The 27,709-nt window shown below is 35.8% G+C and overlaps 1 protein-coding gene and 1 non-coding gene across 2 annotated transcripts; both read right to left on the bottom strand.

Moving 5' to 3' along the window:
• Nucleotides 1-5,081: 5,081 nt before the first annotated feature.
• LOC121212477 (FRIGIDA-like protein 1) lies at nucleotides 5,082-9,205 on the bottom strand. The gene is made up of 3 exons (XM_041085272.1): nucleotides 8,169-9,205; nucleotides 7,085-7,260; nucleotides 5,082-6,992 (listed from the first exon to the last, which is right to left on the bottom strand). The coding sequence occupies exons 1-3, from the start codon at nucleotides 9,127-9,129 to the stop codon at nucleotides 6,432-6,434; spliced, it is 1,698 nt and encodes a 565-aa protein (XP_040941206.1). The 5' UTR covers nucleotides 9,130-9,205; the 3' UTR covers nucleotides 5,082-6,431.
• Nucleotides 9,206-26,716: 17,511 nt separating this feature from the next.
• Nucleotides 26,717-26,823, bottom strand: LOC121213122 (small nucleolar RNA R71). The gene has a single exon (XR_005908490.1). It is a non-coding gene; the product is annotated as a small nucleolar RNA R71 (small nucleolar RNA).
• Nucleotides 26,824-27,709: the final 886 nt, after the last annotated feature.

Raw genomic sequence — 27,709 nt, 5'->3', positions numbered from 1 at the left:
TCTTCTGGTGATTTGGACTTCAATTTTCTTTACTTTGATGATTTGGGTTTTGTTATGTAATAAGGCTGCTTATGATTATTTTTAATTGGGTTTCGATTTATAACTTATCATGATGACCTTAAATTATATTAACTATCAAAATGGGCTAGATCTAGGGTTCATTTTCGAAAACATAAATTGATTTCAAAGTAACACGATCTCAAACAAGGCTTTTAATATGATAACATTTTCCAAAATTAAATATGTTTTATTTTTGAACATAATTACAATGGTAACCTAAAGAAATACACGATGTTAGAGTGTGGCAATGGCGGTGTGCATGTCTAGGATTGGATCCGAAAGAGCTTGGTACTTAAGCAGTCCGATGGACTCACCTCCTCTTTCTGGTTTCCTACCTGGTGCACAGCTTCCATTCACTTTAACCCTTAATGAATTATTCCTTTGAACATCAAGTACGATTTTCTGAACTTAGAACGGAAAAATGTTTTTAACGTTTTTGATGTGGAACGTCGGATCCGGTCATAACATTTAGGCCGGGTTTGGGGTGTTACATTTAGTGGTATCAGAGTCAAGTTGCAACAACTCGGCTGTGGAATGGGTTTAAAAAAACGAAGATTTAAAAAAAAAAGAAAAAAAATTCTGTTTTTAAAATCTGGACTTCTGAAGGTGGCATTCTCCGGCCCAAGCCTGTAAGTATTCTAAATTTTTCTGAATATATTTTGAATTATCTGTCTGTACTGAAACTTTACTAGAATACTCTAGATAGGATGATACTAAAACCCTCGGAAAATTGATAAGAGGCTGAAACTGTAGTTAGACTTCGATTCTGCGAGAACAATCTCTGAATTACTGTCTGAATCATAAAACATCTGTAATAAACATTGGAATGATATTAAAGCAGAAAATTCATAATCAGATAATACGATATGAGTACAAGAGCCACTCGTGGAAGAGGCCGTGGACGTGGCCGAGGAAGGGCTCGAGCGGTATCTTCATCTTCGGGACATATGCCGGCGGTAGATGCACCGGTACTATCGGCAACAGAAGTTGAGTCTCATGATCGTGGTGCCGGGGATGACGCCCTGTCGTAGGCTATGCTTCGAGTTCTGGAAAGGGTTGTCGGGGCAAGTACGAGCAACGGAATTCGGGGGTCCATTTCGGAACTGCTCCGGGCCAACGGAGCGAAGATTTTTAGGAGTGTGTTTGGTATCGCTCTGAATATGGCAGAATATTGGTTGGAGGCCACAGAACGAATTATGGATGACTTGGACTGCTCGGTGGAGCAGAAGCTGAAGGGGGCCGTATCGCTGTTACGAGATGAGGCTTATCAGTGGTGGCTCACCGTGAGGGATGGAACCCCAGCTGATAGGGTTACTTGGGAGCTGTTTAAGACAGCCTTTAAAGGAAAGTATGTCGGGGCAAGTTATGTGGATGCCTGCAGGAAGGAATTCTTGAATCTGGTACAAGGATGTAAAATTGTCGCTGAGTATGAGGCTGAGTTTCCAAGGCTGAGCCGGTATGCTGTGGGGATAGTCGCTACGGAGTATGAGCGTAGCGTTCGCTTTGAGGATGGACTCAGAGATGACCTTAAGGTGCTGATTACTCCGCAGAGCGGGATTTCGCGGTTCTGGTGGAAAAAGCTAAGATAGCTGAGGAGGTAAAGTGTACTGAGAGGCAGAATCGTGAGAAAGATCGGAACCGTTTCCGGAGGGATTCAGGACCCTCGGGTGGTGCCAATAAGAATATTAAGAGAGCAAAAGTAGAGGAACTAGTGCGAGCAGTGCCGATGAATGTGGTTAGGCCACCAATCTGTGGAGACTGTGGTAAGGTACATTTGGGTGAGTGTAGGAAACTTTCTGGTGCTTGTTTCCGATGTGGATCTATGGAGCATAGAGTTAAGGACTGCCCACAGAGAGCTGATCAGGTTCAGGTTGCTGTACAGAGGGTTGTCCAACCCGAGAGAGGTGGACCACAACCACCGAGAGGACGTGGACAAGGTAGGGGCGAAAATGGAAATGGAAATGGTCGAGGTCGAGGGGCGCCTGGCAGGGGTGTCAGAAATGCTGAGGCTCGACAGCCAGCGTTAGTGTATGCGGTTCGTCGTCGAGAGGAAGGTGACGCACCTGACGTCATAACTGGTACGTTTTTGGTTTCTAGCATGCCATATACTGCTTTGGTGGATATTGGATCTACTCATTCCTATGTTGCATGTGCCATATCTGGGTCATTGGGAGTGCATTTTGAAAAGATAGTGAGTGGGGTATCTGTGTTAAGTCCTTTGGGCCACTCGGTTAGGGTAGACAAATTGTATAGGGATGTACCTCTAGAAACTCAAGGTAGGATCTTTCCTGGAGATCTAATGGAGTTGCCATTCGGAGAGTTTGACCTCATTCTGGGAATGGACTGGCTTGTTAAGCATAGGGCGACTTTGGATTGTGCTGCAAAACGAATGGTATTAAGGACCACAGAGGGTGAGGAGGTTATGATGATAGGTGAGCGGAGGGACTATTTGTCTAATATGGTGTCGGCATTGAGGGCCGAAAAGTGGATTCGAAAAGATTGTGAGGCCTATTTGGCATTCGTAAGCCAGTCGGAAGAGAAAGGATTGACAGTGGATAAGGTCAGGACCGTAAAGGAGTTTCAAGATGTTTTTTCGGAGGAACTTTCGGGATTACCTCCAAACCGAGAAGTGGAGTTTGGAATCGACTTGTTGCCTGGAACGGCACCAGTGTCTATCGCACCGTATAGGATGGCACCGAAGGAGTTGGTGGAGCTAAAGGCACAAATTCAAGAGTTGTTGGATAGGGGCTTTATTAGGCCAAGCGTGTCTCCATGGAGAGCACCGGTGTTATTCGTGAAGAAGAAGGATGGTACAATGCGGATGTGCATTGACTATCGCCAGTTGAACAAACTAACCATTAAGAATAAGTATCCACTGCCAAGGATTGACGATCTGTTTGACCAGCTTAAGGGGGCTTCTGTATTTTCTAAGATCGACCTTAGATCTGGATATCATCAGTTAAGGGTCAAGGAGACGGATATCCATAAGTTGGCATTCAGGACTCGGTATGGTCATTACGAATTTCTGGTTATGCCATTTGGGCTGACGAACGCTCCTGCGGCATTTATGGATCTGATGAATCAGGTGTCTCAACCATTTCTGGATCAATTCGTAGTCGTCTTTATTGACGATATTCTGGTATATTCTGAAACGGAAGTAAAGCATGATGAGCATCTCCGTATAGTGCTACAAGTGTTAAGGGAGAAGGAACTTTATGCAAAGTTCAGCAAGTGTGAATTCTGGTTGAGGGAGGTAACTTTCTTAGGACATGTGGTCTCTGCTGAGGGGATTAAGGTGGATCCTCAAAAAATTGAAGCAGTTTTGGAGTGGAAGTCGCCTAGGTCAGTATCAGAGATACGGAGTTTCCTGGGATTGGCAGGATACTACAAAAGGTTTGTGGAAGGTTTTTCGGTGCTGGCTGCACCTGTGACTAAACTCATAAGGAAAGGGGTACCATTTGTATGGACTGAGACCCAACAGGAAGCTTTTGAAAAGTTGAAGAAAGTTTTGACTGAAGCACCTGTGTTAATTCAGCCGGAGTCTGGAAAGGATTTTACTGTGTACAGCGACACATCACATGTAGGTTTGCGCTGCGTGTTAATGCAGGAGGGTAAGGTGGTTGCATATGCGTCACGACAGCTTAAGCCTCACGAGGAGAACTATCCTACTCATGATTTGGAATTAGCAGCAGTGGTTTTTGCACTTAAGATTTGGAGACATTACCTGTACGGAGAGAGGTGCATTATATACACAGACCATAAGAGTCTTAAGTATTTGTTGACTCAGAAGGAGCTGAACCTTAGGCAAAGGAGATGGATTGAGTTGCTTAAGGATTATGACTGTTCAATCGAGTATCACCCAGGAAAGGCTAATGTGGTAGCCGATGCTTTGAGTCGTAGAATCGTATCTGATCTGAGAGCAATGTTTGCTCGTTTGAGTTTGTATGATGATGGTAGTTTGTTGGCTGAATTGCAAGTAAGGCCAACCTGGGTGGACCAGATTAAGGAAAAGCAGTTGGAAGATGAGTCTTTGGTTGCTCGTTTTCAACAAGTTAAGGAAGGGAAAACTTCTGAGTTCGGTTTAAATGGTGATGGAGTTCTATGTTTCCGAGGAAGAATTTGTGTTCCGAAGGACTCTGACTTGAGGCAGACAATATTGAAAGAAGCTCATGGGGGACTATGTGCCATGCATCCTGGAGGGAATAAGTTGTATCACGACTTGCGGAAATTGTACTGGTGGCCTGGACTTAAGCGAGAAGTGACGGAGTTTGTAGGAAAATGTTTGACGTGCCAACAAGTGAAAGCTGAGCATCAATTACCTTTTGGACTGTTGCAGCCGGTAAAGATACCACTTTGGAAATGGGAGAAGGTAACCATGGACTTTGTGAGTGGGTTGCCGTTGACACCATCGGAGAAAGACTCGGTATGGGTGATTGTGGATAGGTTGACCAAATCGGCCCATTTCATACCAGTACGTACCAACTTTTCGCTTCAAAAGTTAGCCAAACTGTATGTGGCGGAGATTGTGCGACTTCATGGAGTCTCAGTTTCGATTATCTCTGACCGGGATCCCAGATTCACATCTCGGTTTTGGCAAAAGTTGCATGAGGAATTGGGGACGCGGTTGAACTTCAGTACGGCTTTCCATCCCCAAACTGATGGTCAGTCGAAAAGGGTCATTCAGATTCTAGAGGACATGTTAAGGGGATGCGTGATTGACTTTCGAGGTAGTTGGGAGGACTACTTACCGTTGGCATAATTTGCGTACAATAACAGTTATCAGGCGAGTATTCGAATGGCACCGTATGAAGCACTGTATGGTCAAAGGTGTCGTATACCTAGTTGTTGGACGGAGCTAGGGGAGTGACAAGTTCTTGGACCGGAATTGGTGGCTGATACTGAGGCTAAGGTCAGAATAATTAGGGACCGTTTGAAAGAAGCATCTGATAGGAAAAAATCGTATGCAGATTTGAAGCGTAAGGAGATTGAGTACTCAGTAGGGGATATAGTCTTTTTAAAGGTTTTTCATTGGAAGAAGATATTGAGGTTTGGTAAAAAAGGCAAGTTGAGTCCGCGGTTCATTGGGCCTTATTGGGTTTTGAAGCGAGTAGGGCCAGTGGCTTATCAGTTGGAATTGCCTCTAGAACTAGACAGGATTAACGATGTTTTTCATATCTCCATGTTAAGGCATTATCGTTCTGATCCTGCTCATGTCGTGCCAGTCGCAGAAATCAACGTTCAAACTGATTTGACCTTCGAGGAGGAGCCTGTGCAGATACTGGCTCGGGATGTTAAGGTCCTCAGAAGGAAATCTGTCCCATTGGTGAAAGTGCTTTGGCGTAATCATGGCAGAGAGGAAGCTACGTGGGAGCCAGAGGAGGCGATGCAGCAATAATACCCTCATCTATTCGGACCAGGTAAATTTCGAGGACGGAATTTCTTTAAGGAGGGTAGAGTTGTAACGCCCCAATTTTCAGGAATTTTAAAAATGTTGGAAAAATTTAAAAATTCTGTGTCCTATTTGTTTGTCGTAGGATTAAGTACGGTAGTGGGCCTCTAGAAGGCCCAAGCTTAAGGTAAAACCCGGTAGTTTTAATTAATTTTAATTCCATAAGAAAAAAGGGGTTCTAGTTAATTGGGCTTTTAGGTATTAATTGTGTAAAATAAATCACAAGGAAGCATGTGGTAAAGTGGCTAAGTGACGCCATTGGGAATGCTATAAGTGGCGTGTGGATGATTGGGAGGACCCAGGTTCAAGTCACAATGACAGCAAATAAGGGATTAATTTTTATGAATGGAAAACGTAAGTAGTGGAACTGAAGTGAAAGTCTGTCAGGAGAGGATTTAGGAGTTGATAAGGGATAAGATTTAGGAGTTGATAAGGGATAGGATTTAGGAGCAGATAAGGGAGGAAATCTAGGAGCTGATCAAGGAACAAGAGGTGGCCGGCCAAGGGACTTTAGCATGGGAATTTCGGCTAGGGTTAGTGCCAGTATAAATTCGGCATTACTGGTAAGTGGTGCCGCTTCCTGACCATTCTCTTCTTTTTTTCTTTTTTCTCTTCTCTCCATCCACTTATTCTTTTCTTCTTCTTTTCCCCATAGCCGAATCCTTCAGCCACCCTACTCTATACCACCTTCCTTCTATTATTTTTAAGACTATAGCCGATTGCCTCAAATCCTGAAATCCCAAAAAACTTGACTCCTTTTGTACCAATTTTTCCCTAGCCAAATCTCTTATTTTTCTAATCATCTTTGGCTGATTCTCTCAACCTCTAAACCCCAGGTTGCTGTCAACAATACCACAAGTAAAAACCCTCATATTTTATCTTTCTCTACACTTTTGCAAAAAGCCGAAACTCCCACACTATCCTAGGGACATAGCCGAATACTGAGATAACTGATGGGTCGGCATAAGGATTGCAGTGGGACCTGGGAAGCATACATTGCAGCTGATGGGCCGGCCAAACCATACATTGCAGCTGATGGGCCGGCATAAGGATTAACCGCAGTGGGACCTGGGAAGCCAAAAGGAATGGGTGATGAGCTTAAATATGCAGCAGAATGATCCAGCAATAAACCAGGCGGCTGGAATGGAGCAACTGCAGAAGTTGAACCAGCAGCACTCAATAAGGGTGCTGCATGAACAACACTAGCAGTTGTTTTAGGATGCTTGTTGGCACTCTGTTGCTGCTTTCCTTGTGCCTGCTTCTTCTTCTTCTTCGCCTGCTGAGCCACCGGCTGACTGGCCTGCAGCTGCTGAGGCTTGGGTGCAGCAGGTGTTGCAGGGGGTTTTCTGTTTGCCAGCTGCTTCTCAAGCTGCTCAATACGTTTCTGAAAGGGCTCCCGCGAATATTGAGTTTCTAGCTTGTGCTCTTCAATTATTTTAATGACAGATTTCAAGGCACCAATTTCTTTACTAGCGGCCTCATTCTGCATGAGGAAATGTAATTGGTATAAAATAAAATAAAAATCGAATACTCAAGTCTCATACTTGGAAAGGTTTGTAGGAAATGAAAGTTTACCTGTGACTTAAGAGTATTCTTTCCATTCTGGCATACTTGCTGAGCAAGCTTCTTTGTCTCATTCAGATACTCTTCCAAAAGAGGCATAGGTGAGAATTTTTCAGCTAGCCCAAACTCAAATATAAATCTCACAGCAAGCAACTGTTTGCCACTATCTAAAAGTTTTTGAATCAAATCTGCAAAACATAAGGTAAGGCTGTTTTCGTCAGAAGCTACTAGTATGAGGGAGAGAGATTTCTAAAACTCAAATGGGGCAGAAAATTATGTAACTTCTAGAAAAAATATGATCAATGACCCTGTATTACAACTTGAGCTGATTATTGAATAAGAGAACAATATACTACACAATTACACATGCACACCTTGATTTGATGGAACAAGAAGATCTACCCATGAAACTAATTTTCATCTTTTAGGAAGGCACTGTGTTTATTATGTGTTTCACTTGCTTCTTGCCGGTGACTACAGACTAAACCATTCTAACCATAAACCTTTTAATCAATGTGAGTCTTCTATCAAAATAATATATAATTTCTTTCTAATATAGCGAAAAAGTACCATAATTTCCTAAGCAGTTGCATCAAAATTTAAGGCATCCAACAATAGAATGACAAAAGATCACACAACTCCCTAAAATTTCAAAGTTCTATGTTTCCAATATGATGTAGGAATGAGAAGACAGAAATTCATCTAACCAATAACCGATCACCGTATGCAGTAAGAGAACTTTAAATTCACATAAATGGTGGAAAAAGAAGCATAAAACCAACCAAAAAAAAGCCTAAGTGATTGTAAAAAGAATCAAATCCAACCAAGAAACCAATAGCGACTCCGTGAATAATATACCTTAAACAGATAGACATATCCAGGCTTGACATATCAATCCATACATGAAAACTCCAATTCATAAAAGCTCTATCACACCTGATAATCTATATCAAGCATTCATGATAAAACACTCAGCCGCGGACCAATTAACGAAATTTATATGCACATAAAAAAAGGGAAACAAGCAAAATACTCAACCCTAAAATCAAATGCACAAGATAAGCATTGCATTCAATCAAGAAACTAATGATCTTACCATGAACTTTCTCCCCTAAACCAATTGACCTACACAACATGGTAGCTTGACGAAATTTAGCAATGGTAAAGAAGTAATCAACAAGCTCCTCTTTATCAAACATAGCTCCCAAACTATAAGTTGCCACTAAATGCAAAAACGCCGATGTCTCCAAAGAGTTATCTTTGCGCAACCTAACCTTGCCTTTCCACTCTAAAGCTAACTTCTTTGCTCTCTCCCTCACTTCTTCACTGAAACTTAAACCAGTTTCCATTAACTGCTCCAATAAAACCACACAAACCCTCCTTAATCCGAGAAATTCAGGGTCTTTCTCACCTTTAGACTGCGAATTCTCAGCGTAAAACCCCTCCATTGCATCCAAAACCATTGCCCCAGGGTCCGTAGCACTCTGCAGTGCACAGGGAAGCTCCATTCTGATAGCTTCCCGCTCTTTTACGTGGTCGTTTATGTATTTCCTCAACCCCTTGCCATCCATTCTCTCACAAAATTTCTTCAGTTCTGGTCGAGTCACCACCGAGTCAATGTTGCCTGACGGCGGAACCGAACCATCGGACTGCACGCTCAACGAATTTGAAGACGATGGTTTATCACTATCCAACGGTAAAAGATGAGTTAATGGCTGATTAACCACCGAGTCAACTGGGTCTTGTTCGGTTAACGGGTGTGGAGCGGATGGGTCACCCTGCTTAGAGGCGAGTGGTTGAGTGGGGACGTGATCAATTGGGTTGTGAATGGCTTCGCGAGACAGGAGGATGCGGAAGCGTTGAGTGACGGAATTTTGAAGAGCGGTGAAGTGAGAGTCGAGGTCGGACCAGGAGATAGAGAAAGAAGAGAGGCGCTGAGAGTTGGCTTGGAGATCATCGAACGCTCTCTTCAGTTCGTCCTTTTTGACGTCAATGAGTTTGATTGCCGATTCAATACTACTCAGCGACGGCGTCGCCGAGCGATTTTCCGATGACATTCCTTTTGGTTTTGGAGAGATCAACTACCGAATTGTTAAAATTCTGGACTAATTTTTTTTAAAAATACCTAACAAATAAATAGCAGAAGAAAAAATAATGCATACCATCTGGAAATTGAGTTTTTTTTGGGCCGGGCTTTATATAAAATATTATTCTATTATTAAAAAATTATTTGAATTTAATTATAGATGTATTTTAAAAATAATGTTTCTTATTTAGGTTTTTTACCTCAATATTATAAAAAAAAATTTATAAGCTAAAATAGGTCGTCAGCCAGATTAATTACGAAAATGGTATATTTTTTTTAGGTCGTGCCTACCTTATAGGCACAATCGATTTTTTTAATATTAAATTTTTTCGTTTAAAAAATTATTATTATATTCTTTTTTAATATTTATATTAATATATATGTAAAAATACGGGTTTTATACGGGTAAAAAATACCCGAAATGAGTCGAGCTTGTCAGGTAGTCGTGCCTGACAGGTAGGCACAACACCCCCTGCTGCTGCTGCCTTCCCCCTGCATGCTGCCCATTTTTTCTCATGCATGAGTCCTATCACTCATGGGAAAAAAAATTTTATGGGGGACCTTATAAGCATGGTCCCCCATATTGAAGCAGCCACCGACTGTGAGAAAGAAAGGAGAGAAAAGAGAAGGAGAAGAAGAAGGAAGAAGAAGAAAAAAAAGGTAATGTATTATTTTAGTAATTTATTATAAAATTATGGTGTTTTGTGAGTTTTTAGTAATATAATTTTTTAAAAAAAATTGTATAATTATTTTGTTAGTAGTTCATGATTATGTTATAAATTATTAGTTTTTTTTTTTTGTATTTTGTTATAGTTATTTGTTTTGTTAATAATTTATGGGATTATGTTACAAATTGTTAGTGTTTAGTGTATTAGTGTATTGTGATTTTTTTAGTAATAATATATATTTTTTAAAAAATAATTTTATAGTTGATTTGATTATATAAATTGTTAGTGTTTAGTAGTTTAGTGTATTAGTGTATTGTGATTTTTTTAGTAATATATTTAAAAAAAAATAATTTTATAGCTATTTTATCAGTAATTTAAGATTAGGTTATATAAATTATTAGTGTTTAGTGGTTTAGTATATTAGCGTATTGTAATTTTTTTAGTAATATATTTTAAAAAAATATTTTTATAGCTATTTTATTAGTAATTTGAGATTAGGTTATATAAATTGTTACTGTTTAGTGGTTTAGTGTATTAGTGTATTGTGATTTTTTTTAGTAATATATTTTTATAGCTATTTTATTAGTAATTTAAGATTAGGTTATATATTGTTAGTGTTTAGTGGTTTAGTGTGTATTAGTGTATTGTGATTTTTTTTTAGTAATGTATTTAAAAAAATAATTTTATAGTTATTTTGTGTTAGTATATGATTATAAATTGTTAGTGTTTATAGTTTAGTGTTTTGTGATTTTTAATGTAATTTTTATATAATGTAATTTTATATTATTATATATTTATTTGATAATTTTTATTGATTTATTAAAATGTTGATTAAATTTGTTGTTACATAATTCTATAGGTTATTTGGAAGTTCTTTTAATTAGGTATGTTTCTAGTTCTTTTTTTTAATTCGTATGTTTTTTATATTTAGATAGTTTATATGTTTTTAATTATATTATTATTGTTATCTAACATAAAAAAAAATTGTAGGTAAAAAATGAGAAATTATGAGATATTTATTGTGTTTATTTCTAAAATTTGAAAAAATTTATTGTATCTTTTGAAATAAGAAAAAATGAATTCAATTTTTTTTATTGCAGATTTGTAACAAATGGGTTCTTTGATTGATAATACAAATCACATATCAAGTACCATTAAGGAGATGGTAATAAAATTTTTATTTCATAGTCATGTTATTTGTTGAATTAAATTATATTGTATTAATTATATCGATAATATAATAATGTCAGGAGTCGTACCGCGTATTGAGAAGCCGTGTTAATAGTATAGGGTTTCAGCCAAATGAACGACTAATACCGTTCTTGGAGTTAGCCAGGTTTGGATCAGCAGCATTGATTCGGACTTTTGATCTGCGATATGACTTGATTTCCGCTTTAGTCGAGCGATGGCGTCCGGAGACGTACACATTTCATTTGCCGTGCGGGGAGTGCACCATCACTCTAGAAGATGTTGCAGTACAGCTCGGGCTCCCCATCGACGGGAATGCGATCACGGGTGTAAGTTCAATCTCCAGGCCGGCAACCCTTTGCTATGAATTACTTGGACGCTCGCCAAGTGAGGGGAAATTTGCCAGTTTGAGGTTGTCATGGCTAAAGGCCAATTTTGAGTATTTGTCGAGTACTGCCAATAAACGGGAGGTGATGCAGGCCGTTCGAGCTTACATTATGCACTTTATAGGGGGTGTACTTATGACGGAATCAAACGGCAGTACTGTTCACTTGATGTACTTACCCCTATTATCTAATTTGCATAACACTCATTCATACAGTTGGGGGTTCGCAGTGTTAGCCATGTTGTATCGAGAACTTTGTCGGACGACAGATCCTTCTGCGATGGACATAGGCGGATGCCTCATACTGCTGCAGTCGTGGGCACTTTACTGGATACCATTCTTGGCATCAATTAGTCACCAATCTTTTATATTTCCACTCGTTAATAGGTGATGAATTTTTATGCGTTGTAACAATTAGTTGACTTTTTTTTGAATTATGTTGTTCTAACAATTTTTTTCATAGATGGAGCACAAATCCGGGTATCGGAAGGTCATACACAGTTTCGATATACCGCCTGATGATCGAGAATCATTCTGGAGAGGGGGTAAGTTTTTCCAATATCAATTTTATTTTATTATTTTATTTCACTCGACTTATGTTAATATAAAAAATGTGATTAACTGTGCAGTTCATTTGTATGCCGTATTCTATTCTAGAAATTATGGTGGTTATTCCCTCGTCTGCCCGCGTCTACTCAAACTTATGGTGCATTAGCGCACCCGTTATTAATTTTCAGATAGTGGAGTGGTATCATGGCGATCGAGTACTTCGGCAGTTTGGTTGCATTCAATATATCCCGAGTCCACCAGTACGATTGGGGGATATCCATGGGATGACTAGGAGGGAGAGGCATGGGCTTGATTGGGGAGATGAGCATAAAGAATATGTTACGATGTGGAACAACCGGTTTGAGAGGGTACCTCAGATGGATCGTGGCTTGGATCTTCAGCCCTCGTTACAGTACCTACAGTGGTACTGTGAGATAGGGAAACCATATTTGTTTGGTGGGCGGTCGATGGTAGTCCCCCTCGCATACGACACGAATTGGGCAACATTTTCCAGATCCGCATCATGCACCAGAGCCGGAGCCACAGCAGGAGCCAGAGCTAGAACTACACTCTGGAGGTAGTTCTTATCATCCAGATTTAGGGGGCGATGACTATTTCTCGGGTTCCTCAGGCCACGGATATCATTCAGAGTTTGATATCTTTAGCCCACTACTACCTCAGTACTCCAGTCATCCCGGTTCATATTTATCTCAGTACTCTACTCCTTCCGGCTCGTATCCACCTATGTACTCAACTCCTCCAGAGCAGTATCCACCGCCGTACTCTACTCCTCCCGGCCCATATCCACCTCCATATTCTACTCCTCTTGGCTCAAGTTCATCGATGGCGTTTGAGACATATGATTTTTCGTCTATGTTTCACAAACCTCCACATATAGATGAAGAGAACGTTGATCGTCATAGTTGTCCGCAACGTGAACGTCGGGCTCCACAAAAATATACCCCTAGAACTACACCATCAAACCATTAATTTTAGGGGGTTTTGTAATATAAATAACTTCCTTTTTTATGTAATAAATTTGTTGGCATTTTATTTATCAATTTATTTTATTTTTGGCAAATTATGTAATGACTATTTATGTAATGAGTTTTTTTATCATTTAATTACAAAGGATAGTTATCATTCCCCCGGTTGAATAACGTTATTATAATAGTAAATGAAATACATAATAAATCCGAGTTAAGTATGTATGAACACAAATAGTCATGCTTCACCCGGAGTAAGTATGTAAATTGTATATAAACATGTACTTCGAAGGCGAATTTTGGATTTGCTTGGGTTGAAGTACATAATTGCAAAAAAAAAGAAGTATTAAAAACAATCAATTTTAAAATGCTTAAAAAATCCATTTAATGCTACTTGGCGGGACTTTTTCTTCGAACATGTAATTAACAAAATCTTAATTTCTATCTGATCGTGACGATTGTCCAATATGGTAGTTTCGGAGCGGGCCTGGTAATCTGCATACTCCACACAACTTCCCATCGGATTTCTCTCTAATGTCCATTTCATTACGGATTCTAGATGATTGCGGACGACTTTTTGGGTTCCTACGCAACCTTTTATCTAGGACAAGCTTGAATGTCGTCGGAGGAACCTCCTAAGTAGATAGGTTAGGAAATACGGGAAACTCATTCTCCCATACACGCAACGTGCGTTCGAAGGTATACACTTCATCGATAAATTGATCTACATTGAGCGAGACTTTAGCACAAGCTGCTACAACATGTGCACAAGGATAATGAAGTGTCTGGAACCTCCTACAATCACACCGTCTATTTCGGAGATCAACTCCGTAGGACCTAAGTGGTATACCAGGTTGACGACCGATGGTCTTTGTAACACGAAACGTTTCATTACGTCGTGAATATACTTCTACATTCATCGACCTCGCCATCCGACGATTTGCAACAATTGCATCCCTGACATATTCGACAAACACGTGTCCTGCCTTCATCTGGTTGACTTGTTGCTGACCCATTCTTGGCATAAATGTAGCCAACCTGTAGAATGTAGCCGAGAAGACAGATGAAATCGAAAGATGTTGTGTTTTCAATAACACAGCGTTGATGCCCTCCACCAAGTTTGTGGTCATTTGACCGTAACGAAAGCCCTTGTCAAAACTTTGAGCCCATTGCCACGGCTCCATGGTACCCAACCATTATCAGAAAGATGTGTTTGTTTGACCTTCCATGTCATTCTCAAGTCGAGTCATCCTTTGCCGGAAAATGTGTGGCTCAAGCTCGTACGCTGTGTATGTATTAAGAAAATATAAGTTACAGTCTCATCACAAAATATTAGGTTATATATTGAAAGGATAAGGTTATTCTTTACCTATTTTCACAACTTGTCTCTTCCAGTCTGCATTCTTATAATCTCGATAAAAGTTAGACGCAATGTCCCGTATGTAGTAAACAGATCTCTATGGCACACCGAAACGCCTAATGGCGGCAATTAATCCTTTCCCTCTATCTGAGATGATGCAAATACTATCATTACTAACAACATACCTCCGCAGGTTTGTAAGGAAGAATTCCCACGACTCCATATTCTCTTTATCTACGATGGAAAACGCAATCGGGAGCACGTTATTGTTCCCATCCTGAGCAATCGTAAGAAGTAAGATTTGTGTATATTTACCGTATAGCCATGTCCCATTTACTTGCACAAACGGCTTGCAGTGAGGAAATGCACGTACACATGGATCAAATGTCCAGAACATCCGTTGGAAATTATTTTTCTCAGTTGTAGTTGCTCATCCGGGCCATAATAAGATCGTGTCTGCAACTCAATGGTAGTCCCTGGTACGTACTCCCTCATAGCGGCAATCCATTCCTGAAACTCATTATATGATGCATCGAAATCTCCGTACAATTGCTCCATTGCCATCTGTTTAGCTATCTATGCCTTCTGGTATGACACTCGATACTGGAATCGTACTTGTATTTCAGCAATCAGTACCGAAACCTTAATGGTCGGCATGTCTTCAACCATTGGCATGATACACGTACAGATAGTTTTGGAATCAAGTTTTCGGTGATCTTCTTTCATACGTGATGAAGTGCATGTGTGAGGCCCAACAAATTTTCGTATCTCCCACATCTGCGACTTTTGGATAAATACAGCTCGTATCCGCCAATTGTAGCCTTCTGCTGACTTCCAACACTCTCCAATAAATAATGTCGGTTTAGACATGACGACTTTATAGTCTACTGATATATTCATACTATACCGTTTAATGGCAAATACGCACTCTTCCTTATTTTCGAATCTCTGGCCCACGAACAACTCCTCAGGATCAGAATATACGGCCATCTGATGAGCAGATTGTATTTCAGGGTACTCTGGAAACTCTGCTACATGCGTCGCATCGGGGTCTATCCGAGACATGTGTGCCCCAGGATTATTATGTATCACAATACGACGAATCTGGTTCCCGACTGAATATGCATTAACATTTACTTCCTCATTCACGCCTTCATCGTCAATATCATCCGGGACCTCATCCACGTCGGGATCACTTTCACTATCGACTTCGTAATCAGAAGGATCACTATTATGGTATACATCATCACCAACCACAGCAGTCTCGGGTGCAGCATTAAGATCAATGCCGGTCCTATGTATAGTTGATTGACTACCAACGTATGATACCAGAACCACCATACACGGTTCTTGAGCTCCATCTTCTTCACCTAGAGTGGCATCTTCAGTTTCCTCCACACCAGCTAACTCAGCAAATAACTGAATCGGTGCATTTTGGTTGCTCTAAGTCCCACAATAAAGAGCGACCATTGTCTCCACGTCTTCATTGTCTACAAGTTCCATTTCGGTGAATTTTATGGGATCCGTCGAAACTGGAAACTTGTAGAAAAGTTTCGAGATCCTTTTCCCACAACGTTTATAAATTTTTTCACTAATTTTTTTCTTCATATCATCAAAAGAGATATTTCTATTGAATCTCATTGCTACTTATTTACGACATTCAAATATACATCCTACGCTTGTTGTCAAAATTTCTCCATCAAAATAAACGCATACGAAAAACTGATTCTCCATATTCAATACTAGATCTGTTAAAAAAATTTCAAAATTCTCAAAATAGTTTCGAATAGCAAAAAAGTTACATAAAATTTTTAATGCAAAATTTTTCATTCAGAAGCTAACAAAATTATTAATCTAACAAACTTTTAAATAATAAAATTTCTAACAAAATTCTACATTCTATTTAAAAATAAATAAATTAAAATACCTTATCCTTCTTCTTGCTTTCCTTTCTTTCCTTCTTCTCACTCTCTTCTTACTTCTATTTTGCTGCTAAATTTTCTGTATGTTCTTCATCTGATTTTCAGGGGAATATATAGGGGAAAAATTAAGCATTTGGGCCCCACCAGTTTTGCCTACCAAGAAGGCACAACTAGTCGTGCCTGTCAGATAGGCTCAACTAGTTGAGCTTGTCAGGTAGGCACAACATATATGTATGCTTCCATATACACGGGTTGTATACTAACCCGAAAAAAAAATATAATAATAATTTTTTAAACGAAAAAAAATTAATATTAAAAAAATCGGTTGTGCCTATCAGGTAGGCACGACCTAAAAAAACATACCATTTTCGTAATTAATCTGGCTGACAACCTATTTTGGTGTATAAATTTTTTTTTATAATATTGAGGTAAAAAACCCTTCTTATTTAAAAATTAATAATATTTATTCTAATAACTATAGACATCATCGGAAAAAAAATAATTTAAGTACTAAAATGCCCTCTAAAAGTAATTTAAAAATTAATTGAGTTTTTTTTAAATACAATCAATTAAATCCCTCAAATATGATTTTTCATCGAAACCTCTAATAATTCGTTAAGTGTTAATAAGGCAAGTAACGTAATGACTAATTGGCATTTGACATTGACAATTTAATTATGTGACTGCAAAAATTATCATCTAATGTGGAGGGCTTAATTAATTTTTTTAATTATTCTATGAATATTGAATTGATTTTTTTAATTATTTTATTGGGGTTTAGATGATTTTTAAAGTTTATATAAAAATTCTCAAAAAAATTATAAAAATAAGAAAAATTCATAAAATTTTTAAAAATAAGTATTAATTTTTTATAAATTTTAATATTTCTTAATAACTTATATTTTTATAGTTTTTTTAGAGTTTTTATAATATTTTAATAATTTCTAACCATTTTAAAAATTTTAATAAAAATTACTATTTATTCCTGTTTCTCCCATGCCTTTTGTCTTAACTCATCTTTTCTCTTCAATAATAACTAATTGCTTATTACTCACCTTAAGTCACCACCAAACACAAAATCCATTTATTTATCTTACTCTTTTCTCAACAATTCATACAAGTTTAATTATCATCACACTTCAAGCTCATCATTAAAATTTAATCCAAACCTTCAAAATAAAAAAAAATAACTTTTTCTATAATTTTTAATATTTACAATTTTTTATACTTTTAATAGGTTTCTAAATTTTTATAATATTTATTTAACATTTTCATATTTTCATGACATATTAATAATATTTTATAATATTAAATAATTTTTACAATTTTTTTAAAAAAATATGATATTTAATAATTTTTATAGATATTCTATAATTTTTATAATTTTCAAATTATACAAAATCTTAATAATTTTAGGCTAAAATAATTGAAATTCAATTAAACCCTCCACGTTACTCTTGCCAAATTTCCAACTGCGATACAGGTGTTCTCAATTTAAGATTTCGACAGCCTTATGATCTGAAAAGCCCAACTCGAATCAATGGCCTCAACTGCATGAGTTATTTAAATCTGATCTTTATCTCCCCTGACAGAATCCAACTGGCTTTTTCCACCTAGACACGCCAATTTATTCGCGGGACTTCGAACACAACACGGTCGATTCGTCTTCCCAACTGTACCCCAAACAACTCCAACCCAACGTTCACTTTTTGAATAAAAGCTGAATCAACTTTAAGGGACGAATTTGTAATATCTCATATACCGGAGAGATACAAAATATTGCATTAAGAGGTTTTTTGAGTGGGTTTGTATCTCACGATTGTTTTATTGGAACAATTTTCGGGTAAAAGCTAAAAAAAGAATTTAGTTAATCATGAAAAGTATCATGCTTGAAAATAAATGGTTTAAATGGAATTGTGGAAGGTGGGAGGAAGGAGAAGGGCTTGGTCGGCAAAAAATCAAAAAGTTGAAAGCAAAAGAAAAAGAGTTGAAATGGCATAATAAAGTATGACACAGGAATGAGAAAAAAATAGAGAATTCTGTTAAATACCAAAGGCAAAAGTGTGTGTTTAATTGGATATAGGCATTAGGTATTTATACACACTTCTAGTGCTAAAATTTAGCTAGATTTTTTTCTAAATATTATCACTAAATAATCTTAAATATTATCACTAAATAATTATAAATATTATCATTAAATAATTCAAAATTTAAAAATCAAATTTAAATTAGAGATTAAATTTAAACTAATTATAGAGTTGTAACAATATAAAAAATCCTTCAATCTTTATCCAGCTACTTTTTTAAAAAAATCTTCAATCCTTCAATCTTTATCCTGTCACCTTTATATCTTCAATCTTTCAATCAAGCCCTCCTCTTTGCTTTTTGTTCCAATTTAGCCCCATTTTGTAAGAGTTTGAATTTAGCACACTAACTTCATTTTTTATAAGAAAAATCTAAATTTAATATCATTTTAGCTAATAATAAGCCGAAAATAAATATATTAAAAATATGAACTTATCTTGCTATCAAATTCCCCTTACTTAGCCGATGTTTGTCCTCAAGCATGATATCCACTAAAAATAATTCATCAATCCTTTTCAAAATCAAAATCCCCTTTCCCAGTCAAGCATACATCAAATGAATAAAAAATAATCAATTGTTAAACTCAATGAATAAGCATTTTATAAAATCTCGAACGGTATGTCAAATTCAACTATTTCACTAGATTTAGGCTTAATCAAACATGCAAAATGATCATACACAATATATACTTTTATTTATTATTTTATTTATTTTTTTCAAACGTAATCAAGTCTTGTGACGCGAAATGAGATGACAACCCAAGCACCTCACCCCAGTTACTCAACCCAACACATTCTCTTTATTTATTTTTAACGAATTTGAGACATAATAAAACCTTTTGACGTGAAACGAGATGACAACCCAAGCACCTCATCCTAGTTACTCAATTTCATATGTCCCTAATCGATTTATTTCAAGGAAGCTCAATTAGCGAAATGTTACAGGCTTTGGCTTCTCACCAAACCTTTTGACGCTAAATGAGATGACAACGCAAGCACCTCATCCCGGTTACTCAACCTGATCACTGGAACGACGGAAATGTGCAAGTTTACACAATCGCAATTAGTAATAAAGTGACAAGTAAATGTCGAGTTATCATACCCACAGGGAATGTGAAAAGTATTATTTTTAAATGCAATTAAAAACACTTTGATGAAGAAAAATATTTTGATTTGAGGAGGTGATTAAAAACTAAGATTTTTAATTAAGTAAAATAAATAAAAATAAAATAAAAGTTCCAATGCACGATTTCAAAAGATGATTTTAATCCAGATGACATAATTGTGCTAAATTAATTACATTTCTTAACTTAGAATTACTAAACTCATGTTCATGTTGTTACGAATAAATTCACGGCAACTCGGTAATTTGCTAACTTATGAACATACTCACCTACCAAAATTCATTTATCTCTTAACTATATCTCTATGTCAATTCAACTGATTAAAGAAATTTTAGTAAGTAAATGTGTTAATGCACATACATACTTATGAACTCAAAATAATCTCTTGTACATATTTCTAAGCCAATTCAAACAATTAATTCAATTTTCATAAGCGCATAAAAGATCACGTGAGGTAACAATTTATTTCTACCTTAAAACAGTTTAATCACAATAATCTTGCAAGTTATGTAAGGCTAATGTATCATTAGATAACGTTGCTAATTTAACCCTCAGCTACTTTAGATGATTAAACATGCACTGGTTAAGTACTGTGTCAATTAAGTACAATTTCAATCCTTTTAAATAATTAATTCATTAGTTACCTTACAATTGTAATGCAAGAATAACTTAGTCATGATTTTACTTAATCAAACATCTTACCAAGGCCTATAACAACACAAACAAAATTTTAATAATTTCAGCGGACAAAATGCAATCAACCTAACATGAATTAAATTTAAGTCATATTAATTAAGTTAAACATATCAACATCACAATTATTTATATACATGTTCATAATAACAACAATAAAATTAAAAGGATAAGGAACAAGAATCAAATCCGGTGTTTCTCCGAGGCTTGACTAGTTTGCTCTACTCCTCATTTTCCGCTTGTTCTTGTTGAACTGAGACTTCCACGAACACTTGAATGTTGCTCCAAATGGTGGTTGAAGGAATATTTTTCTAAGAGGTGAAATCGGCAAGGGTATGGGGAAGAAAATAAAGAAGAAATAGAAGGGGTTTGAAGAGAGAAAATGAGAAAGAAGTGAAAGGATGAAAGGGTTTGAGATGTGTTTGAAGTGAGCAGCCAAGGGGGACCCATTTATTGGTTTAGTAGGCTGCTAAAAATATCAAAAATTAGCAGCCATAGAGCCCCCTCATGGCTGGCCACACATGTGGCAAGTTTGAAGGTTTCAAACTTGCTATTTTAAGGTAGGGGCAAATATAGGAAGACATAAATAGTAGAGGGGTTTGAATGCAAATTGAATGAGTCTTCAAGGGCTATTTTGAAAGCCAAATAATCAGCCAAACAAGCTGATTGGGTCAGCATGTGGGACAGTTTTGGGCTGCCCAATGCTCGGTTGGATCGGTTTTCCTAGTTCAGCTCAACTAGGCATTTTTTTATAATTAATTAATAATAATTTATTTAATCCAAATTAAATTGAATTAAAATTAAAATTAATTATATTATGAATTAATATTCATATTTTGGACCATCTTAGGCTGAAAATTTAATTTTCCTTGATGCTTTAAAATCGCTTATCGATTTTGCGCTTCTAGCAGTGTCTGCGGAGCCAATTTTCGCCATTTGTCGAATATGTCAAAAATTATCAAAATTAATAAAAATTTGTTATAAAATTAATTGAAATTCAACATGTTAATAATTTGAATGCAATGTAATTATTTTTTAATAATTATATATTTTTCGACAAGAATTTTACCGAAACCGTAAGAATTTGAGTTAAAAAGGGCATAAAAAATGTGTGAATTTTCATATTTCCACATCCCGAAACTTAATTCATTGCTTGTCCCAAATAATGCACAAATTAAAAAGAATTTTTTGAAAACATCTTTGAAAATTTCCTTCAAAATAATGCTCTTCCCAAAATTATAAATTTGGTATACTTATGCTCAAAAACAAGAAATTTGATATTTATGCATATCATTCAAATTAATCTCAATTATTCTTATGATAGCAAAAAAAGACTAAATGCTTTCTAATAAAGACATGTTAAATCCCTACCAATTTGATTTTTTTCCTTTATTCAAGAGTAAGCTGCAATCATTAAGTTCAACTTATGCCTTCATATGTTGAACATAACAATTTCTCTCCACTAATGTAGGTAGCATAGAAACTTGAATCAATAGGTCTTTAACGCCCCTAAAACGAATCTGTCACCGGAATAGAGTTACGGAGCATTACCGGAGTTACCGATTTATTTATCAGATATTTTATTTCATCTAACGTTCATATTTGGAACCAATTAAAATCAAACATATTGTCCCTTAAACGTACTTATTTTCTCGACATGTTTTACTTGAATTTATTACTCGTCTCAATATACTTAATTTCCTTGTATCAACATATCAAAGATAATCACATATTTACATGTCATGATAAATATCATTCTCTTGCCATTTCTTTATAAACATAAATCAGGTAATTCATTATATCGATATTTCATGCATTTAAAAATACAATTCAAGTTACACTAACTTACCTCGTTGCTTGTTCATGTTTATAATTTCATTAATCCGATATCTTTCCTTTTCCACGTTCAAGTCTCGTATTCGAGTCATTTGGATCTTTATAAATAAATTTGATCGTCGTTTTCATTTATTTCATGTTCTAATACATTCAATTAATGCTCTAAACAAAATTACTATTTTACCCCTAAACTTTTAATTAATGACGATTTCATCCTTAGGCTCAAAAAAATAAAATTCTTGCAATTTAATCCTTATTTCCAGCCGTTATTCTCATACAAATTGATAACAACCCATGAATTCTATACAATATCAGAATTTTCCATAATCTCAACACTTTTCAATTTAATCCTTAAAACATGTTTTTCCCCGATCTTGAACTATAGTAATAATTTCATTCAAATTTTCAATTTTAAATAATAAAATAATCCATTTCATGCAAATTGGTCATTTATAATATTTTTACAAAATTTCCCATAAAGTTTTACTTTTATTCAATTTAGTCCTTGAGCCTAAAACATGCAAATAAGCCATGCTAGCTGAATACTCATACATATTTTCCTCCTCCTCCTCTCCATTCCACATCCTTAATTTATATAACATGTTACAAGTAACATTATCAATAATTTCACTATTTACTTATATGTATATTCAAAACTGTCCATTTGCTTCATAGTCACTAAATTATTTATATCATGAGATAAAGAACTCAAAATTAAGATCCTCTAATTTTTCATGAAACTAAACTTACGTATATACTTACCATAAAATTTTTAGAATTTTTGGTTTAGCTAATAAGTACAGTTTATTCTTTAAAGTCACCCTTATTATGTCGTCTGACAGTTCCAACCCTTATTTACTAAAAATTAATTATCTCATTGTACAGGATTCGGATGAGTTCTCGTTTGTTTCAATTGAAAATAAACTCATTCGAGATTTTAAAAATATAAATTTAAGAACCTAATTATTTTTCTCCAATTTTTGATGATTTTACAAAGTCAGAACAGGGGAACCCAAAATTATTTTGACTTTGTCTCACAAAATTTATTATATCTCATGATTCACAATTCCATTGCTTACACGGTTTCTTCTATAAGAAACTAGACTTAATAAGATTTAATTTCATATTTTATTTATTCTCTAATTCGATTTTTACAATTTTTGGTGATTTTTTAAAGTTAGACTACTGCTGCTGCCCAAAACTGTTGTAGTGCAAAATGTTAATTATTAAGTTTATAACACCTTTATTTCCTTTCTCTACAATATTTCCCACCACTTTCTCTTATTTCTCTTCACTATTATATCAAGAACATAGAACCATATATAATAAAACTCTACTTTAGCTTCATTTCCATACTTTTTCAATAATATCAAACTTAAAAATATATGTAAATCTTGATGTTCTTACCTTGTCTTATTGTTTCCAATCTTTAACTTGATTTTCTCTCTCCTTCAGCTTCTATTTCTTGAATCTAACTTGATATTCTAGCTTTCCATAGTCTTCTTATTATTTTTCTCTCTTGGTAACCATGGAAATTCTTTTGATTTCTAGGTGAAAATGGTGAATTTTTAGTAGAAGGACTAAATTGTAAAGAATGAAAAGTTTCTTTCTTCTCTTCTCTTCTTTCTAACGTGGGATGCATGAACAATGATGGATGGGGTGTGTGTGTTTTTTTTCCAGACACACATACATATATATAGACTAAATAAAATAATAAAATAATAAAATATCTTATTAAAATATTAAATAAATAGTAATTATCTAATTAAATAATTATAAAATATCACCAACATTATCATTACTATCTAGATTTCTCTCTCTCCCAATTGACTATTTGCCCTTTGTGATCTTTTAAAATTCCATTCTAAAGTCATCACTTAATTTGGTAAAATTGTAATTTAGTCTCTCATAATTCTTCACCTATTCAATTTGGTCCTAAGTCATCAATTTTCCTTGGTTTGTATATCATTACACCCTTAAAATATTTCCACTATTAGTCCTTCAAATTTTCATATTTACACTTTAATCCCCCAAATTTTAAGTATTTACTCTTAGGCCACAAAACTTTTCTCACTTTTACAATTTAGTCCTTTCTTGAATCAATATGTTATAATATACTTCCTAGTGACATAACTCAATTTTCCTCTTCTTGTCATTTTATTTCCTTATTTACTATATTAAAGATAATATCTTACTATAGAAATTTTGGGGTGTTACATTTCTCTCCCTGTTAAAAGAAATTTCGTCCTTGAAATTTCCTTGTTTTCTTTTGATCATGAACTTCATTATTTCCATAATTCTATAGCTCCTTTGTGCACATATTTATCTAGTTTATCATTTATATCCATTCCCTATCCTTTCATTTCACAATTTATTTTTAATTCAATATTGCGAACATACCTTATAACGAAAATTGCTTACCTTTTTATAAGAGGCCCAATAGATTAAACAGAACACTTAGGATATACGGAACATATATAGAAGTGTATTATTATGCACTAGTAATCAGAGAGCACTTGGTGAGTACCAACGTAATATTATCGGATAATGCGCTAGAGTCTTTTAATGGTATACCACTAATATTTTAGTAGATCTAATCTCATCTACTTGGGCAAATTACATTATGCACACATATCACTTTTACACTTTTAGCATAATGCTTTTACATACTTTACAATTTAATCATTGTACTAATAACCTGTATGTTTATATCTTCTCTTTCTTTAATATGATAAACCATAATATATACATATTTTTACCCCATGTTTGACATATTTTGGAAAGATTATCATAAGATTTAATGAATTTTATGCTCCTAATCATTTAATTTCATGTTTTATACTCAGGAGAGCTTAGGATAGCAAAAAGAGCAAGAAACGGGCCAAAAACGGACAAATTAGGCCTAACTCAGTGTTTCACACGGCCTAGGCACTTCCACACGGGTAGTCCACACGCTCGTGTGTCATGGCCGTATCGACATTAAACCAAGTCAGAACTGCAAACGGCCTGAGCACCTTCACACGAACGTGTCACACGGCCGTGTCCCTATCGAGCTCAAGTTTAATTCTACTCAGAAAAGGCTAAATTTGGGCTATTTTGGGCATTCCAAAGTTTATATAAACATCCTAGAAGAGGATCAAAGGGGGACGCAGAGTAGAAAGTAGAAAATACTCGAAGAACAGCCATCGAAATCAGCTCGAAAGTAGGATCTCTTCAAGACTGAAGATCTCCATTCAATTTCCTTAGAAGTTTTTGAGTTTTCTTTATGTTTGTTGTTTTCCCAATTTTGAGATGTTTTCCTCTATTGTTATGAACTAAATTCCCTAAATACCTACGAAAGTTGAAACCTAAGATGGATCTTATTACTATTTGAATTATATTATAAATACTTGTTCTTATTCTTAAGTGTGAGATTTAATCATTGGTTTAATATTTCAGGATATTAATTCAGGTTTTGATGTGCTTATTCAGTGGAGCAAAAGTCCCTGTTTAAGAGTAGATCCTCCATAATTAAGTGGAGTTGCATGCAATCCTAGAGATAGGACGACAAAAATCTGTCGGATTAGAGTCAAATCTAATGAGAGAATCCATAGGTCGAGTTAATGCGATAATAGGGGTTTTAATTAGAAAAAGATTTCAATTAATCAACCTAGAGTCAGTTGTTTTTAGTCTCGAGAGAGATAATAACATAAATCAGAGATTTCTACGGATTAAGTCAAGAGAATAAATCGTCTAATTCTGAATAATAAGTGAAGTTTAGGTGGATTCTTCCTTGGGTATTGTCTTCTCCGTCGATTTTCCAAAGAATAATTTCGAACTTTTATTTATGTCGCGTTCTTAGTTAATTAGATAATTAAGTTTAGTTTAGAAAACATCCCTTCAATTATTAGGCTAGATAATAAAAATATAGTAATTACTAGTACTTTTAGTCCTTGTGGATACGATATTTCCGGTCTCACCTTAACTATACTACTGTTTGATAAGTGCGCTTGCCTTAGTCGAATTTTTAGTTAGTTTAGCGACCATCAAGTTTTTGGCGCCGTTTCCGAGGATTAAGATATTAGGAACGCTTGATTTTTATTACTTTAGCCATTTTACTTTTATTGCAATTTACTTTTTATTTTAGTTTAATTTTTCTTTCTAAATTTTTCTTTTTAATTGCTTTTGGCAGGTGTCTCTAGTTTATGACTATGAGGAACCCGTTAGGATCTTTGCCTTTTGATAGTGAGATCGAGAGCACAGCTCACAGAAACCGAAGAGAAATAAGGAAAAATCTACAATAAATAGAGGAAAGCGAGAAGAAGATATCCATACTACAACCGAGGAGATGGCTGAAAATCAAAATAATCCGCTGCCTCTTGTGGTTGCTGCAAATCTAGTGAATCAGAATCCTGCTCCTCGTACTATGTATGACTATGCTAAGCCTAATTTAACAGGGGCTAAATCGAGTATTGTTAGACCTACAATTGCTACAAATAATTTTGAACTGAAACCTAACACTAAACAAATGATTCAATAGTTTGTTCAGTTTGATGGTTTGCAGGATGAAGACCTAAATACTCATTTGGCCAACTTCTTAGAGTTCTGCGATACTTTCAAAATAAATGGCGTTTCTGATGATTCCATTCGCCTTCATTTATTTCCTTTTCATTAAGGAATAAGGCTAAACAGTGGTTGAACTCATTACCATGAGGGTCAATCACTATTTGGGAACAAATGACCGAAAATTTTTACTCAAATACTTTCCGCAGGCCAAAATGGAAAAGTTAAGGAATGATATCTCTTCTTTTGTGCAGATGGACTTAGAAACACTTTATGATGCATGGGAGAGATACAAGGATTTATTGAAAAGGTACCTTCACCATGGGTTACCTCTTTGGCTACAGGTTTAAACTTCCACAACGATTTGAATCTCTCAACTAGAAAAATGATCGACGTAGCTGCTGGTGGAACTATCAATAATAAGACACCTAAAGAGGCTTATGAGTTCATAGAAGAGATGTTACTGAATAATTATCAGTGGCAAGTCATGAAGACAAAGTCAACAAAAGCAGCCGTCTTTTTTAATGTCGATTCGGTTGCTATGCTTTCAAATCAGGTAGAACTTTTGAATAGAAAAATTAATGGTTTACTTGGTTCTACATAGGTTCATCCAGTAATGAGTGCGATGCAAGTGGAGGTGGAACGAGCAATTCAGAATATCCACCCTATGGCCCTAACATGGAGAACGAGCCAATGAATTATATGGTAATAATCCTCGACTCAAAATAATCCTTATAGTAACATTTACAATGCAGGTTGGAGGAACCACCCAAATTTCTCATGGGAATCAAAGACCACCACCCTTTCCAAGCTTCCAACAACAACCTTACCAGCAAGAGAAAAGCCGAACCTTGAGGAGATGATGACAAAGTTTATTTCAATAGCGAAAACCCATTTTCAGAATACTGAAATTGCACTTAAAAATTAGCAAGCATCAATTTAAGGTCTCGAGAATCAATAGGACAGCTGGCTAAGATGATTCAGAGAGACCACTAGGACCTACCTAGCAACACCGAACCCAATCCAAAAGAGCATGTGAAAGCATTTACCCTAAATAGTAGGAAAGTGTTAGCTGGATCTGAAAAGAAGTTCTTCAAGAAGCTAATAAAAAGAGGAAGAGGGGTGAAGCCTAAAAAAGTGAAAAACCGGTACTGAAGGAATATAAACCACGAATCCTGTATCCAAAAAGCTGAAGAAAGACCGCATGGATGCAC

Source organism: Gossypium hirsutum, chromosome A13 (assembly GCF_007990345.1).
Source record: "Gossypium hirsutum isolate 1008001.06 chromosome A13, Gossypium_hirsutum_v2.1, whole genome shotgun sequence".
Classification (NCBI taxonomy): domain Eukaryota; kingdom Viridiplantae; phylum Streptophyta; class Magnoliopsida; order Malvales; family Malvaceae; genus Gossypium; species Gossypium hirsutum.
Note: the sequence above shows the minus strand (reverse complement) of the source record. Positions and strands in the feature narration are given on the sequence as shown.